Below are 15,153 nucleotides of genomic sequence, written 5' to 3'. Positions count from 1 at the left end.
GCAATTCTCCTGTCTCAGCCTCCCGAGTAGCTGGGACTACAGGTGCGTGCCACCACACTCAGCTTGTTTTTTGTGTTTTTAGTAGAGACAGGATTTCACCATTTTAGCCAGGATGGTCTCAATCTCCTGACCTCATGATTCACCCTCCTTGGCCTCCCAAAGTGCTGGGATAACAGGTGTGAGCCAACACGCCCAGCCTCTGTACTTTTCTTTTGACTAAAAGTCTTAAGATATTTGAAGTCCAACTCTAATAATTGCTGATTTTATACTCGAAGGATATGAGTTCTTTCTTCATAGCATTTCCTACAGATAGGAACATTCCAGTCTGGCCTGAATTGATTTAGATAAAATCTTCCTAGAAGCAGAGGGATAGACTAGACAACTTCAGAGATTTCTTTGATTAATGGATTTTATGTCTTAAGAAAAATGCAGAGAACTTCAAGTGGATTCAGGAAAGAACCTTCAAAGATGATCAAAGAATTAAAAACTAGAACCAATGAGGAAAGGTGAAAGGAATTTGAAATTACTTTGCCCGAGAAAAGAAAATCTAGGAAATGATTGGATTATTTTGTTATTTGAAGAGAGCCACTTACTAGTATTCAAGATTATTGAGGAGCTTAAAAAAATTTTTTTTTGCTAAGAACTTAAGAAAAATAGGCTTAAGTTTCAGTAATGAGATTTGAGTGTAATATAAAAGCATTCCAAACCATGAAACTTGTTAAATATCAGCACGAATTATCGAGGGAAGTTATGGAATCTCCTTCCTTGGAGTCTGTCTTAAAAATACAACAAATATCCCAGCACTTTGGGAGGCCAAGGCAGGCAGATCACGAGCTCAAGAGATCGAGACCACCCTGGCCAACATAGTGAAACCCCTTATCTACTAAAAATACAAAAATTAGCTGGACGTGGTGGTGTGTGCCTATAGTCCCAGCTATTTGGGAGGCTGAGGCAGGAGAATTGCTTGAACCCGGGAGGCGGAGGTTGCAGTGAGCCGAGATCGTGCCACTGCACTCCAGCCTGGTGCCTGGAGACGGAACGAGACTGTCGCAAAAAAAAATAAATAAATAAAACAAATAACCACTCAGTGGGAGAAAGGACAGCCTTTTCAACAAATGATGCTGGAAAAACTGGATATTCACATAACAGTGAAGTTGGATTCTTACTTTACATTGTATTCAACAGTTAACTCAGAGTGGATCAAAGACCTAAATGTAAGATTGAAACTATAATACTTTTACCAGAATACACCATGGGAAAAGCTTCATGACATTATATTTGGCAGTGATTTCTTGGATATAACACCAAAATCACAGACAAAAAAATAAAAACTCACTAAGTTGGACTCAGCAAAATTTAAAACTTTTGTACACTGTCAACAGAATTTTTCAAAGGCAACCCATGGATTGGAATAGGAGAAAATAATATTGTCTAGTAACAGATGATATCATGATATCCAGAATTTACCATTATAACAATTTTTTAAAGTTGAGTGGCATTAAGTACATTTACACTGATGTACAACCATCACCACCATCCATCTCTCTTCCCTAACTGAAATTTTTTATCTGTTAAACACTAATTCCTCATTCTCCCCTCCTCTCAACCCCTTGGCAGCCACCATTCTACTTTGTCTCTATGAATTTGACTACACTAGGTACTTAATATTAAGTGGACTCATGATATATTCATCCTTTGTAACTGGCTTATTTCACTTAGCATAATGTCCTCAAGGTTTGTCTATGTTGTAGCATGTGTCAGAATTTCCTTTTTAAGCCTGAATAATACTTCATATATACGAATATACCCAATTTCGTTTATTTATTCATTGATGCACACTTAGGTTGCTTCCACCTTTTAGTTGTTGTGAATAACAATACTATGAACATGGATGTACAAATATATCTGAGTTCCTGCTTTCAATTCTTTGGAGTATATATCCAGAAGTAGAATTGTAAATCATAATAATTCTGTGTTTAATTTTTTGAAAAATTGCCATACATTCTCCATAGCAGTTGCACCATTTTGCATTCTTAGCAATGCACAAGGGTTCCAGTTTCTCTATATCCTTATCAATACTTGTTATTTTCTGTTTTTGATAATAGCCATCCTAATGGGTGTGCAGATGTTGAGCTTTATTTTATTTATTGATTGATTGAGACGAGGTAGTTCAGTGGTGCAATCACAGCTCCCTGCGGTCTTGATCTCTGGGACTCAAGTAATTCTCCTACCTCATCCTCCTGAGTAGCTGGGACTACAGGAGCGTGCTGCTATGCCAGGCTAATTTTTTAGTTTTTTTGTAGAGATAGGGTCTCCCTATGTTGCCCAGGCTGGTCTTGAACTCCCAGGCTCAAGCAGTTCTCCTGCCTCAACCTCCCAAAGTCCTGGGATTATAGGTGTAAGCCACCATGCTTGTCCTATTTTATTTATTTATTTGTAAAGATGAGGTTTTGCTGTGTTGCCCAGGCTGGTCTCAAACTCCTGCCTCGGCCTCTGAAGTGCTGAGATTGCAGACATGAGCCACCATGTCAGCTACTGTTGAGCTTTTAAAGAGAGATTATAATATGTGTAGGGTAATGTTTGGTTGTTTTGTTAGCCAGTTGCCCAATACACTGTCAGTTTAGAATAATCAGCCAGCCGGTTGCTCAATTGATACAGAGCAAAGTATGGTTGTTTGGCTGCTTTATCTATGACGTTTTTAGAAAATGCCATTTTTGGAAACTTGAACACCGTATTGATTGAATTACATTAATTGCATTTACAATCTTTAATTCTCAATAGTTTAAAAAGAAATATACATAAGGATGTTTCTAAAAGCATTGTTCATAATATTGGAAAATGAAAACAGTTCATGTGTCCAAAAATTATGGGGTGTGTGTGTATACATAAATACTTATATACATACAGGGCGATACTTCAACCATTAAAAATTATATAGGCCAGGCATGGTGGCTTATGCCTATAATCTCAGCACTTTGAGTGGCTGAAGTGGGTGGTTTGCTTGAGCCCAGGAATTTGAGGCCAGCCTGGGTAACATAGTAAGATCCTATCTCTGCAAAAAAATAAAAATTAGCTGTGAGCGGTGGTGGCTAAATTAGGAGGTTCACTTGAGCTTGGGAGGTTCAACTGTAGTGCATGAGACCCCATGTTTAAAAAAAAAAAAAAAAGGAAATTATATACATTTATTTCCTGCCATGAGATGATGTTATCACATTGTTGAATTCAACAGCACATTACTGAACAGCAAATACATCATAATCTCATTTATATAAAATTAAGTTCATTAGTTTGTATTATACATATAAATGCATACACACACACACACACACACACACACACACACACACACACACTCTTGGAAAGACATTCACTAAAATGTTAATAGTGCCTTTCTTTAGAGTGGCAGGATGACAGATTATTTTTACTTTCTTTCTGATTTTTGTATATTTGAATTTTCTTCTGAGCATGCATTATTTTTCTAAAAATAATAAAACCATGTACCACCCAAAATTCAGAACAAAACAAGCAGGAAATACATGCTGGAATTTTTTTTTAATTTAAAGGTTTAGCATCAAGTTTCCTGGGAGAATACATATCAGGGGAATATTTCATTGCAAGAAAGCTGTCATGCAAAGTTTATTTTTATTTAACTATCCATGGAAGGAGTTGTATGCAATTCACCTTCATCTTCTCTTAGCTGTACTGTGTAAGACAAATTGCGGTTAGAAAAGGCTCTTATATATGGATATTATCTCTAAAACACTAGGTGATTGTATCCCTTGTTTACTCCAAAAATTTAAGAATGGAAAAATCCCATTTGTTTAAATCTGATCAGTTTTTCTTTGTGGGTTTCAGGAACCAATAAAATCACGTGCCCCACAGCTTCATTTAGAGTACAGATTTTATAAACAGCTTGGCAGTGCAGGTAAGTCAAATCTTTTTTCTCCACTTACTAAGCATATAACTTAACTGGAAGCCCTAAAATATACAAATTTTCTTGTCTGGTTTGCCCTTTTTACCAAACCACCTATATTCTCTGCTTGCCATATAGGTAAATAAACACAGTCAACCACAAAGCTCCGTGCTCTCTGGTTCCTGGAGTTGACTTGACAGGGGATCTGTGTTGCTATGACTATGCCCACAGACCAACCTGCAGATGCTTTCCACTTGTCAAATACACATAGTATGAAGGATTTGCTTTCCAGTAGTTCATTCTCTTTTCATTTCTTTACTTATACCAAAAGAAAGGAGGAAATGTTGGTAATTTGCAAAGTATATCTTTCCACATTGAGATGGTTTATCTGTTTTAAAGACATACTAAAATATCGATTCTGAAATATTACAACACTCATTTTATCCATTGTTCTCATTAATTTGCAAGAGCTATCCATATGATTGTAATAATCTTTGGCAATTTTTTAAAATTAAGTTTATAATTTAAAAAAATGTTTATTTTTACCTAAAAGCTCTAATTTCCCAAATATCTTACTGGTTTCCAGAAAAATGCTTTGCTAAGCAAATGTTACCAATCCTGGGTGGGGCTGTATCTATAGGGACAAGTCTTTCAGAAGATGAAGTCTTTAGAGCTATTTTCACTATTTGACATATTCAGAATTTCCTCTGCTTTATGTTCCTTTCACTGTGACAGGTTTTAAGTGAATGACTAAAGCTTGGTTTCTTTTTTTTTTTTTTTTTTTTTTTTTTTTTTTTGGAGACAGGGTCTCATTCCCATCACCCAGGCTGGAGTGCAGTGGCATGATCACGGCTCCTTGCAGCCTTGATCTCCTAAGCTCAAGGGGTTCTCCTGCCTCAGCCTCCTGCGTAGGTGGGACTACAGGCATGCACCACCACACCTGGCTAATTTTCTGTATTGTTTAGTAGAGGTGGGGTTTCGCCATGTTGCCCAGGCTGGTCTTGAACTCCTGGGTTCAAGGAATCCTCCTGCATCAGCCTCCCAAAATGCTGGGATTACAGGCATGAGCCATCATACCATTGGTTTCTATTTAAAGTACCCCTGTTGAAGGTACTACGGAAGGAATTTGAGTTCTACTTTCTAAAATATTTAGGATTATATGAGAGCCATTGTGTGTTATTTAAGTTTTATTATACCCTGCCTATAGCAATAATCAGCTATAGTCATAACTCAGGGAGCCCACAATGGTCTTGTCTTTCATTTAACTTAATATGAGTTCTTGCTCACAATAGCCTCTCAGTATATATTTGTTAATTGATTGGAGTGTTTCTGGCATAAGATTTAAGATTGGCAACTGAGTTCACCAGATGTATATATAACTTGAGGGTTATCTTCCCAGATGCCCCAGAACTAAATTTTAATTGTTGTTCCTCTTATATTGTTCCTGGTTTCATAATGTTGTTAAGTTATTCCAGGATTCATAAATTTTAGGGTAAAGACTGTCACAGCCCACTTATGTTATCATAATTCTAAGGGTCAGGTAAAAACATGCTTAATCCAGTCCAACTTAGAAGTTTAAGTGGGGAAGTGAAAAGGGCATTTTTCAGGATTTCCTCTGTAAACCCTTCAAATAGACCCACCAAATCACACCAGTCTTCCATTTTCAATATAGAGCCAAAAAACTCTCATGAATTTGTTATGTAGGAATAACATCTATGCTGCTGGGTTGGTACTCTCCCCAAATACAGATAATTTCAGACTCTTGAAGTTTCAGCATTTTCTGTGCACTGAAAAGAAGTAAATAGGGAGGGCATTAGAGGAAAGGGGACTTTTCAAATTGCCTTTCACTTAAGCAGATAGGAAAAACTGCAATCTCTGAGACTGGTACATCCATCATTGTCATGAGTGGGAATAGGAGGGCTCTGTTGTACTGGTTAGGCTAACTGTTGACTCATAGTCAGGTAGGCTGACCATCATTGGTCTCTCTCCCAGCACCTTTTCTAACAAACATGTAAAGATCACAAAGCCTTCTAGGTCTTATATGAAGTTCAGTGGTGATTACTGGCCTCATTTCTGCTTCTTGAGATCACCCACTACTCTTAAAATAGCTGTGGTGGGTATCATCTTAATATTCTTGCCTGCAACTAACAAGGTAGCTATAGACTTTTCCAAGATAGGAAGAGCCTTAGATATCTGTTTCAAATCCACCTCCTACTCTTACCCCTAGTGTAAGAATTGCTTTTAGGATTTTCTTAATGGTCATCTAAATCTGCTTGACCACTTACCTCTAGTCATAGAGTTCACCGCTCTTCAGGCTAATTTAATGTGGAGAAGTCTAATGTATTTGAAGCTCTTCATATTAGGCCCAAATTTTCTTTTTTTTAAAAAATTGTTTTTTTAGTCGGGTCTTGCTCTGTCGCCAGGCTGGAGGGCAGTGGGGTGATCTTGGCTCACTGCAACCTCTGCCTCCCAGGTTCAAGCAATTCCCCTGCCTCAGCCTCTGGGATCATAGGTGTGTGCCACCATCCCTGGCTAATTTTTTTTTTCTTTTTTTTATTGCATTTTAGGTTTTGGGGTACATGTGAAGAACATGCAAGATTGTTCCATAGGTACACACATGGCAGTGTGATTTGCTGCCTTCCTCCCCTTCACCTATATCTGACACTTCTCCCCATGCTATCTCTCCCCAACTCCCAACCCCCCGCTGTCCCTCCCCTATTTCCCCCCAACAGACCCCAGTGTGTGATGCTCCCCTCCCCGTGTCCATGTGTTCTCATTGTTCAACACCCGCCTATGAGTGAGAACATGCGGTGTTCGATTTTCTGTTCTTGTGTCCGTTTGCTGAGAATGATGGTTTCCAGGTTCATCCATGTCCCTACAAAGGACACAAACTCATCATTTTTGATGGCTGCATAATATTCCATGGTGTATGTGTGCCACATTTTCCCTGTCCAGTCTATCATCGATGGGCATTTGGGTTGGTTCCAGGTCTTTGCTATTGTAAACTGTGCTGCAATGAACATTCGTGTGCATGCATCCTTACAGTAGAACGATATATAATCCTTTGGATATATACCCAGTAATGGGATTGCTGGGTCAAATGGAATTTCTATTTCTAGGTCCTTCAGGAATCGCCACACTGTCTTCCACAATGGTTGAACTAATTGACACTCCTACCAACAGTGTAAAAGTGTTCCTATTTCTCCACATACTCTCCAGCATCTGTTGTCTCCAGATTTTTTAATGATCGCCATTCTAACTGGTGTGAGATGGTATCTTAGTGTAGTTTTGATTTGCACTTCTCTAATGACCAGTCATGATGAGCATTTTTTCATATGTTTGTTGGCCTCATGTATGTCTTCTTTTGTAAAGTGTCTGTGGTAGCTTGATGGGGACAGCGTTGAATCTGTAAATTACTTTGGGCAGTATGGCCATTTTCACGATATTGATTCTTCCTAACCATGAACATGGAATGTTTCTCCATCTGTTTGTGTCCTCTCTTATTTCGTTGGGCAGTGGCTTGTAGTTCTCCTTGAAGAGGTCCTTTACATTCCTTGTTAGTTGTATTCCTAGGTATTTTATTCTCTTTGTAGCAATTGTGAATGGCAGTTCGTTCTTGATGTGGCTGTCTTTAAGACCATTATTGGTGTATAGGAATGCTTGTGATTTTTGCACCTTGATTTTTGTATCCTGAGACTTTGCTGAAGTTGCTTATCAGTTTCAGGAGATTTTGGGCTGAGACGATGGGGTCTTCTAGATGTACAATCATGTCGTCTGCAAATAGAGACAATTTGACTTCCTCCTTTCCTATTTGAATACCCTTTATTTCTTTTTCTTGCCTTATTGCTCTGGCTAGAACTTCCAGTACTATATTGAGTGGTGAGAGAGGGCATCCTTGTCTAGTGCCAGATTTCACAGGGAATGCTTCCAGTTTTTGCCCATTCAGTATTATATTGGCTGTTGGTTTGTCATAAATAGCTTTTATTATTTTGAGTTACGTTCCATCAATACGTACTTTAGTGAGGGTTGTTAGTATAAAGGGCTGTTGAATTTTGTCAAAGGCCTTCTCTACATCAATTGAGATAATGTGTTTTTTGTCTTTGGTTCTGTTTATGTGGTGACTTAAGTTTATAGACTTGCGTATGTTGAACCAACCTTGCATACCCGGGATGAATTCTACTTGATCATGGTGGATAAGCTTTTTGTTGTGCTGTTGCAATTGGCTTGCCAGTATTTTATTGAAGATTTTTGTGTCTATGTTCATCATGAATATTGGCCTGAAGTTTTCTTTTCTTGCTGAGTCTCTGCCAGGTTTTGGTATCAAGATGATGTTGGTCTCATAAAATGATTTGGGAAGGATTCCCTCTTTTTGGATTATTTGGAATAGTTTCAGAAGGAATGGTACCAGCTCCTCTTTGCATGTCTGGTAGAATTCAGCTGTGAACCCATCTGGACCTGGGCTTTTTTTGGGTGGTAGGCTCTTAATTGCTGCCTCAACTTCAGACCTTGTTCTTGGTCTATTCAGGGTTTCGACTTCTTCCTGGTTTAGGCTTGGGAGGATGCAAGTGTCCAGGAATTTATCCATTTCTTCTAGGTTTACTAATTTATGTGCATAGAGTTGTTTGTAATCTCTGATGATGGTTTGAATTTCTGTGGAATGTGTGGTGATATCCCCTTTATCATTTTTTAGTGCATGTATTTGTTTATTCTCTCTTTTCTTTTTTATTAATCTGGCTAGTGGTCTGTCTATTTTGTTGATCTTTTCGAAAAACCAGCTCCAGGATTTATTGATTTTTTTGAAGGGTTTTTTGTGCCTCTATCTCCTTCAGTCCTGCTCTGATCTTAGTTATTTCTTGTCTTCTGCTAGGTTTTGAGTTTTTTTGATCTTGCTCCTCTAGCTCTTTCAATTTTGATGATAGGGTGTCAATTTTCGATCTCTCCTTGCTTCTCATGTGGGCATTTATTGCTATATGTTTTCCTCTGGAGACTGCTTTAAATGTGTCCCAGAGATTCTGGTATGTTGTATCTTCGTTCTCGTTGGTTTCGAAGAACATCTCTATTTCTGCCTTCATTTCATTGTTTATCCAGTCAACATTCAAGAGCCAGTTGTTCAGTTTCCATGAAGCTGTGTGGTTCTGAGTTGGTTTCTGAATTCTGAGTTCTAACTTGATTGCACTGTGGTCTGAGAGACTGTTATGATTTCCGTTCTTTTGCATTTGCTGCGGAGTGATTTACTTCCAATTTTGTGGTCAATTTTAGAGTAGGTGCGATGTGGTATGGAGAAGAATATTTATTCTATGGATTTGGGGTGGAGAGTTCTGTAAATGTCTATTAGGTTTGCTTAGTACAGGTCTTAGTTCAATATCTGGATATCCTTGTTAATTTTCTGTCTCGATCTGTCTAAAATTGACAATGGGCTGTTAAAGTCTCCCACTGTTATTGTGTGGGAGTCTGAGTCTCTTTGTAAGTCACTAAGAACTTGCCTTATGTATCTGGGTGCTCCTGTATTGGGCGCGTATATATTTAGGATCGTTAGCTCTTCTTGTTGCATTGATCCTTTTACCATTATGTAATGTCCTTCTTTGTCTCTTTTGATCTTTGTTGCTTTAGAGTCTATTTTATCAGAGACGAGAATTGCAACTCCTGCTTTTTTTTTGCTCTCCATTTGCTTGGTAAATTGTCCTTCATCCCTTTATTTTGAGCCTTTGTGTATCCTTGCATGTGAGATGGGTTTCCTGGATACAGCATACCAATGGGTTTTGGCTTTTTATCCAATTTGCCCGTCTGTGTCTTTTGATTGGGGCATTTAGCCCATTTACATTTAGGGTTAATATTGTTATGTGTGAATTTGATACTGCCATTTTGATGCTAGCTGGCTGTTTTGCCCATTAGTTGATGCAGTTTCTTCATTGTGTTGATGCTCTTTACCATTTGGTATGTTTTTGGAGTGGCTGGTACTGGTTGTTCCTTTCTATGTTTAGTGCCTCTTTCAGGAGCTCTTGTAAAGCAGGCCTGGTGTTGATGAAATCTCTGAGTACTTGCTTGTTTGCAAAGGATTTTATTTTTCCTTCACTTATGAAACTTAGTTTGGCTGGATATGAAATTCTGGGTTGAAAGTTCTTTTCTTTAAGGATGTTGAATATTGGCCCCCACTCTCTTCTGGCTTGTAGGGTTTCTGCTGAGAGATCTGCTGTGAGTCTGATGGGCTTCCCTTTGTGGGTAACCTGACCTTTCTCTCTGGCTGCCCTTAGGATTTTCTCCTTCATTTCAACCCTGGTGAATCTGACGATTATGTGCCTTGGGGTTGCTCTTCTTGAGGAATATCTTTGTGGTGTTCTCTGTCTTTCCTGGACTTGATTATTTGCCTGCCTTGCTAGGTTGGGGAAGTTTTCCTGGATAATATCCTGAAGAGTATTTACCAGCTTGGATTCATTCTCTCCGTCGCATTCAGGTACACCTATCAAATGTAGATTAGGTCTTTTCACATAGTCCCATATTTCTTGGAGACTTTGTTCATTCCTTTTTACCCTTTTTTTTCTAATCTTGCCTTCTCATTTTATTTCATTGAGTTGATCTTCGACCTTTGATATCCTTTCTTCTGCTTGGTCAATTGGGCTGTTGAAACTTCTGAATGCTTTGCGAAGTTCTCGTGTTGTGTTTTTCAGCTCCATCAATTCACTTATATTCCTCTCTAACTTGTTTATTCTTGTTAGCATTTTGTCAGATCTTTTTTCAAGGTTCTTAGTTTCTTTGCATTGGGTTAGAACATGTTCTTTTAGCTCACAGAAGTTTCTTATTACCCACCTTCTGAAGTCTGATTCTATCATTTCATCATACTCATTCTTCATCCAGCCTTGTTCCCTTGCTGGTGAGGAGTTGTGATCCCTTGTAGGAGGAGAGGCATTCTGGTTTCGAGTGTTTTCATCCCTTTTGCACTGGTTTCTTCCCATCTTTGTGGATTTATCCACCTGTTGTCTTTGTAGTTATTGACTTTCAGATTGAGTCTCTGAGTGGACGTCTAGTTTGTTGATGATGAAGTTATTTCTTTCTGTTTCTTAGTTTTCCATCTAACAGTCTGGCCCCTCTGCTGTAGGACTGCTGAGGTCCACTCCAGGCCCTGCTTGCGTGGGGATCACCTGCAGCGGCTGCAGAACAGTAAGGGTTGCTGCCAGTTTCTTCTTCTGCCATCTTTGTCCCAGAAGGATACCTGCCAAATATCAGTTTGATCTCTCCTTTATGAGGTGACTCTTTGGATATATGGGGGTCAGAGAGCTGCTTGAGGAGACAGTCTGTCCTTTATAGGAGCTCAAGTGCTGAGCTGTGAGCTCCGTTGTTCATTCAGAGCTGCTGGGCAGGTACGTTTAAGTCTGCTGCATCAGAACTAATAAACCCCTTTTTTTTCCCCGGGTGCTCTGTCCCGGGAAGTTAGGGCTTTATTTATGAGTTTCCATTGTGCTGCTGCCTTTTTTTTCAGGGCTGCCCTGCCCAGCAAGGAGGCAGCCTAGTCACTGTCTGCCTACAGAGGCTTTGCTGAGCTGCTGTGGGCTCCACCCAGCTGCCATGTGAACTTCCCTGCAGTCCTATTTATTTGGGTGTAGTTAGAACTGCCTTGGCAATTGTGGCCCACCTCTGTAATGGTGGACTGTCTCTGTAATGGCGGGTTGCCTCGGTAATGGCGGGTTGCCTTGGCAATGGTGGGCTGCCTCCTTAGAGGTGGAGTGCCTCGGTAATGGCGGACACCCTACCCCCACAGAGCTGGACCGTCCTGGGTTCAGCTGTGCTTGCTGTGAAACTCTCAATCCAGAGCGTTTCCAATTGCTGTTTTTTTGTGGGGGTGGGACCAGCTGAGCCTGATCACCTGGCTCCTTGCCTCAGAGCCTTTTTTTTAGTTGAACTGTTGACTGTCTCCCAGGTGTTCCAGTTGCCTGTTGAAAAGGCATCGGGGTCTGTGTGATTTCCCATGCAGCGACCCACTGCTGGCTGAAGCAGCCACACTGAGATTCGTGGCGCTTTTTTGGCTGGGAATCTCCTGGCCTGGCTCCCTGTTTCAGTCCTCTTTTTAATCAGATGAATGGGCGACTCTGCCTTCCCAGAGCTCCAATCGCCAGCTAAAACGGCACCCACACCCGTGTATTTTGTATGGAGAACAGCCCCACCGGTGAAAACAGCTGCACTGGCGACCCTTGGGGCTCCTCTGCCTGGGAATCTCCTGGTCTGTGGGCAATAAAAATCCGTCTGGAAATGCGGCATCCACTCACTGTCTGTGCTTTCACTGGGAGCTGCAATCCTGAGCTGCTCCTAATCGGCCATCTTGGATCCCTCAGAAATGGTCTCCCTGGCTAATTTTTTGTATTTTTTTTTTTATTTGAACTGGGTTTTCACCATGTTGACCAGGATGGTCTTGATCTCCTGACCTTGTGATCCGCCTGCCTTGGCCTCCCAAAGAGCTGGGATTACAGGCATGAGCCACCTCGCCTGGCCAAATTTGCCTTTCCTTTTTATTTCCATGAAACACAGTTCAGGCTTTTTTTTTCTTTTTTTAAACCAGCTCAGAGACATTTGTCAGTTGTTGTATACTGTCCTATCTCCTGTCTACCTCTAAGTCTTCTTTCAAGCCAGATATTTATCTTCTTACATAACATAGTTTACACAGATACCTCAGTATCAGTTCCTCCACCAGCAAGCATGGGCACATACATGTTCAACATGCCTAGTTTTTTGATGCTCCTCTTGAGTGAGCTTCATAAAGCAGCATAAGTAACTGTGGATATGGAGACAGTAGGATTACTATCCTCCCTGATCTGGACACATTTATTTTAATTTACATTCTCTTTTTCTTCCCTCAGCTTTATTCAGGTAGAATTGATAAATAAAAACTGTATATTTTAAGATGTGCAACATGATTTTTTGATATACATTGTGAAGTGATAACCACATACCATAGTTTTTAGCAGGCATTTCACATAGTTGGCTTTTGTGCTTTTATGGAATTGTACTCAGCTAAAACCTATAAATCTTTTTTTAAAAACATAACTGCCATCAATCAAGGCTTTCTGAACTGTATGGTTATATAATCGATTTTGAGCCCCTAAACCTCTGAAATGTCATTTTATTTTATCCCATTATTACCTCAATGGGAGATATATATTTAATTTTATTTTTTTCCAGAGTCCAGATAAGGAAGAACATTGGGATATTTTAAAAATTCTGATTATATTATCTTATTGATGATTAGGTGTTGACTATTTTTGTATTATAATTGCATATTGGTTCCACTCTCCCCACTCCCCGCCATAAGATTATACGCTCCTTGAGAACAAGCCTTTTGTCTTCTTCACCCTTGTATCTCAAGTATATCTCAAGGCCCAGTGTGATGTTCTGTCACAGGGCAAGTAGTCAGTAATAAGTAGTTCAGTGGCTGAAAGAAGTTAGGAAGATTTGGGGCTGGTCACGCCTGTAATCCCAGCACTTTGGGAGGCTAAGGTGGGTGAATCACCTAAGGCCAGGAGTTCAAAACCAGCCTGGCCAACATGGTGAAACCGCATCTCTACTAAAAGTAGAAAAATTAGCTGGGCATGGTGGCACATGCCTGTAAGTAATCCCAGCAACTTGGGAGTCTGAGGCAGGAGAATTGCTTGAACATGGGAGGCGGAGATTGTAGTGGGCTGAGATCGTGCCACTGCACTCCAGCCTGGTGACAGAGTGAGACTCCATCTCAAAAAAAAGAAAAAAAAAGAAGGAAGATTTAATGAGGTAGGCTTTTTAGATTTTTACCAAGGTTATTAATAAAAATATTCCTTGTGATGCTCAGAAAAGGAGATAATTTTGAAAGAAGATCAGTTGACAAGAAAATAGACAAGATTTCATCATTTCTCAATGTAAATGTGAGCATGAACACCTGAGCTTGTTTCTAACTTAGAGGCACAGCATTCCTCCCCCTATTTTTTTCAGAGTAAGTTCTCTGCTGAGAGACTTACTCTGAGTGTGACTCATTGGTAGTCAATATTTGAGCAGCTGGAGCACATATGCCACTCTTTTCATTACCAGAGTGATGTTGCAGCATTGTAAATAAACAAACAACCTTTTGTACCAAAGCCACCCAAAGACCACAGTATGTAATTAGTGTTTTTACTCACTAGTGTTTTGTCATTATTTATTACTGTCCAATGAATTATAATATATTTGGATTTCCTGATAAGGAAGACTTAAACAAAAAGCCTATTGTGACTTAGGTTTGTTCAGTTAATTAATCATTGCTTATAAATATAAATCTATGAAATTATTTGGGAGAAATGATTAATTGTGAATTTAAAGAGTTATCTATTACCGTGATAGCCAGAGCTTGAGACTTTAAATTCCTAAAATAGGAACTTTTTTGTTATCCTGGGACTATGACCTTTTTCTTCAATACTCTTAATAATTACTTTAGCCTTTTAGACCTAAGTTTCACCTTGACAACCTGATCTAGAAATTCATGCCAGTTCTCTACTTATGTAGAGAGAGAACAAAAATGACAGCACTGGATAATTGTGAACATGGTTCTAGTTAGAGGTCTTCCACGTCATCCCTGCCCAAGGAATTGTGTGACCTCTAACTCCCTTCCATTCCACTGTTTCCTACTGAGTGGTCGCACTTTTCAGGCTTTGTTGATTATAGTTTTACCACCAAGATTTTCAAGACTTAATGCTTAGGAATTGATACCTCCAAGATAATCAGTGAAGAAAGTAAAGGAGGCCATGAGAACCTTGAAACTGAGAAGAAGCATTTTACCTTCCTGTTAGCTAGCATTTTTTCATTTATTATAGAAACTAAATTGTAAAATCTTATAACTATTTTTCTTATTTTCTTCAATCATCAATATTATGTTAATTATATTATAGTCACCATAGACAAGTTTTAATTTTATTTTCTTTTTATGGGAATGATTTTAGGTTTCAGTATTCCCTTATGGTCTTTTACTTAGGAAGATATATACATTGTCAATTTAAAAATTTTCCAGTCCACAAATCTTTTGTCCAGCACAGCGCTCACTTTTGCTTATATTTTAGCACACAGGAATAGGACTTGGTAGATGAGAAGTTTGGGGCAGAGATTTTCTGCACTAAATGGCAGGAAAATGGAAGTCTCTCACATAGCTTGAAATTTCTAAGTCTGGACTGCTATATCCTGGCTTTCTAGCAGCTATTGTAATCTATTGACTCTTCTGCTTTGGGTCTCTCTCTTTTTTTTTTTTTTTTTTT

At 39.3% G+C, this 15,153-nt stretch overlaps 1 protein-coding gene across 6 annotated transcripts in view; it reads left to right on the top strand.

Moving 5' to 3' along the window:
* The window catches only part of CSNK1G1 (casein kinase 1 gamma 1), a 183,131-nt gene that overhangs the window by 91,190 nt on the left and 76,788 nt on the right, over window positions 1–15,153 (top strand). For all 6 annotated transcript variants that reach the window (XM_017508059.2, XM_017508065.2, XM_017508063.2 and 3 more), the window contains one exon: window positions 3,856–3,925. In XM_017508059.2, the coding sequence (XP_017363548.1) occupies window positions 3,856–3,925 (70 nt within the window). The remainder of the gene's footprint in view (window positions 1–3,855; window positions 3,926–15,153) is intronic.

The sequence above is a fragment of the Cebus imitator genome, unplaced genomic scaffold (genome assembly GCF_001604975.1).
Source record: "Cebus imitator isolate Cc_AM_T3 unplaced genomic scaffold, Cebus_imitator-1.0 Scaffold386, whole genome shotgun sequence".
Lineage (NCBI taxonomy): Eukaryota > Metazoa > Chordata > Mammalia > Primates > Cebidae > Cebus > Cebus imitator.
This window is presented reverse-complemented; position numbering and strand designations above follow the sequence as displayed.